Source organism: Octopus bimaculoides, chromosome 11 (assembly GCF_001194135.2).
Source record: "Octopus bimaculoides isolate UCB-OBI-ISO-001 chromosome 11, ASM119413v2, whole genome shotgun sequence".
Classification (NCBI taxonomy): Eukaryota; Metazoa; Mollusca; class Cephalopoda; order Octopoda; family Octopodidae; genus Octopus; species Octopus bimaculoides.
Window position 1 is genome coordinate 21334536 of NC_068991.1, and position 821 is coordinate 21335356.

Below are 821 nucleotides of genomic sequence, written 5' to 3' on the forward strand. Positions count from 1 at the left end.
ATATATATATATATATATACACATACATACATATCATATATCATGCAACTGTTTTATTTTTTTTTTTTAGATACGGACACAATAAGGCTCTTCAAACTACAAAGTTATTCACTGCCATCTGTATGATTTCTGCAGCCTTGATAAAATTACTGGCAGGTAACATTTCTCTTGTATATTCTGCATCTCTTTTTGACTTTTAACCGAGACGCTCTTTAGAGCCTAGAAAAACATCATTCCTGCGAAAATTAGTAAAAGGTTTAAGAAACAATATATCCGCCCAGTGCTTCTCTCCACCGGATTCTCAGATGTGCGTTTATGGCTGTTTAGCCTTTCTCAAATGGAAATATTGAAGAGCGATAACCCTGAGCAGTTCCAAAGCCTTAGCTTTAACTTAAAACAAAAAACACAATCAACATCAATGACTGACCAGTGCTAGAGGACCACCGGGTTGGAATAAAAATAACAGCATCAGCGCTTTTGATTAGGAATATACGAACATTAGGTTAGTTTTAAATATGTTTGTGACATACCTTAATTTATAAAGGCAAATTTATTGCAGTTATCGAGGATAAAATATTTTGCTTATGGTAGAAGGTGTAAAAATATCATATTTCGGTATTTCCCATTGAGAAAGGATTAAGAGCCAGAAAGGCGCGCCTAGGAATCAGGTATAAGAAAGCACTTGTGAGATATGATGTTTTTACATCATTTGTCATAAGAGAGAACTTTTTCTCCACAGTTATTGTAGTGAATTTGCTTTTAAAAATTGGAATATATCACACACATATTTTAACTAACCTCCAAACTAAAGTTCATATATA

The 821-nt window shown here is 33.3% G+C and overlaps 1 protein-coding gene across 1 annotated transcript in view; it reads left to right on the forward strand.

Moving 5' to 3' along the window:
• Positions 1-821, forward strand: part of LOC106869315 (solute carrier family 22 member 6-A) — a 29889-nt gene that overhangs the window by 23214 nt on the left and 5854 nt on the right. The window contains exon 7 of the mRNA XM_014915008.2: positions 71-156. Coding sequence (XP_014770494.1) covers positions 71-156 — 86 coding nt within the window. The remainder of the gene's footprint in view (positions 1-70; positions 157-821) is intronic.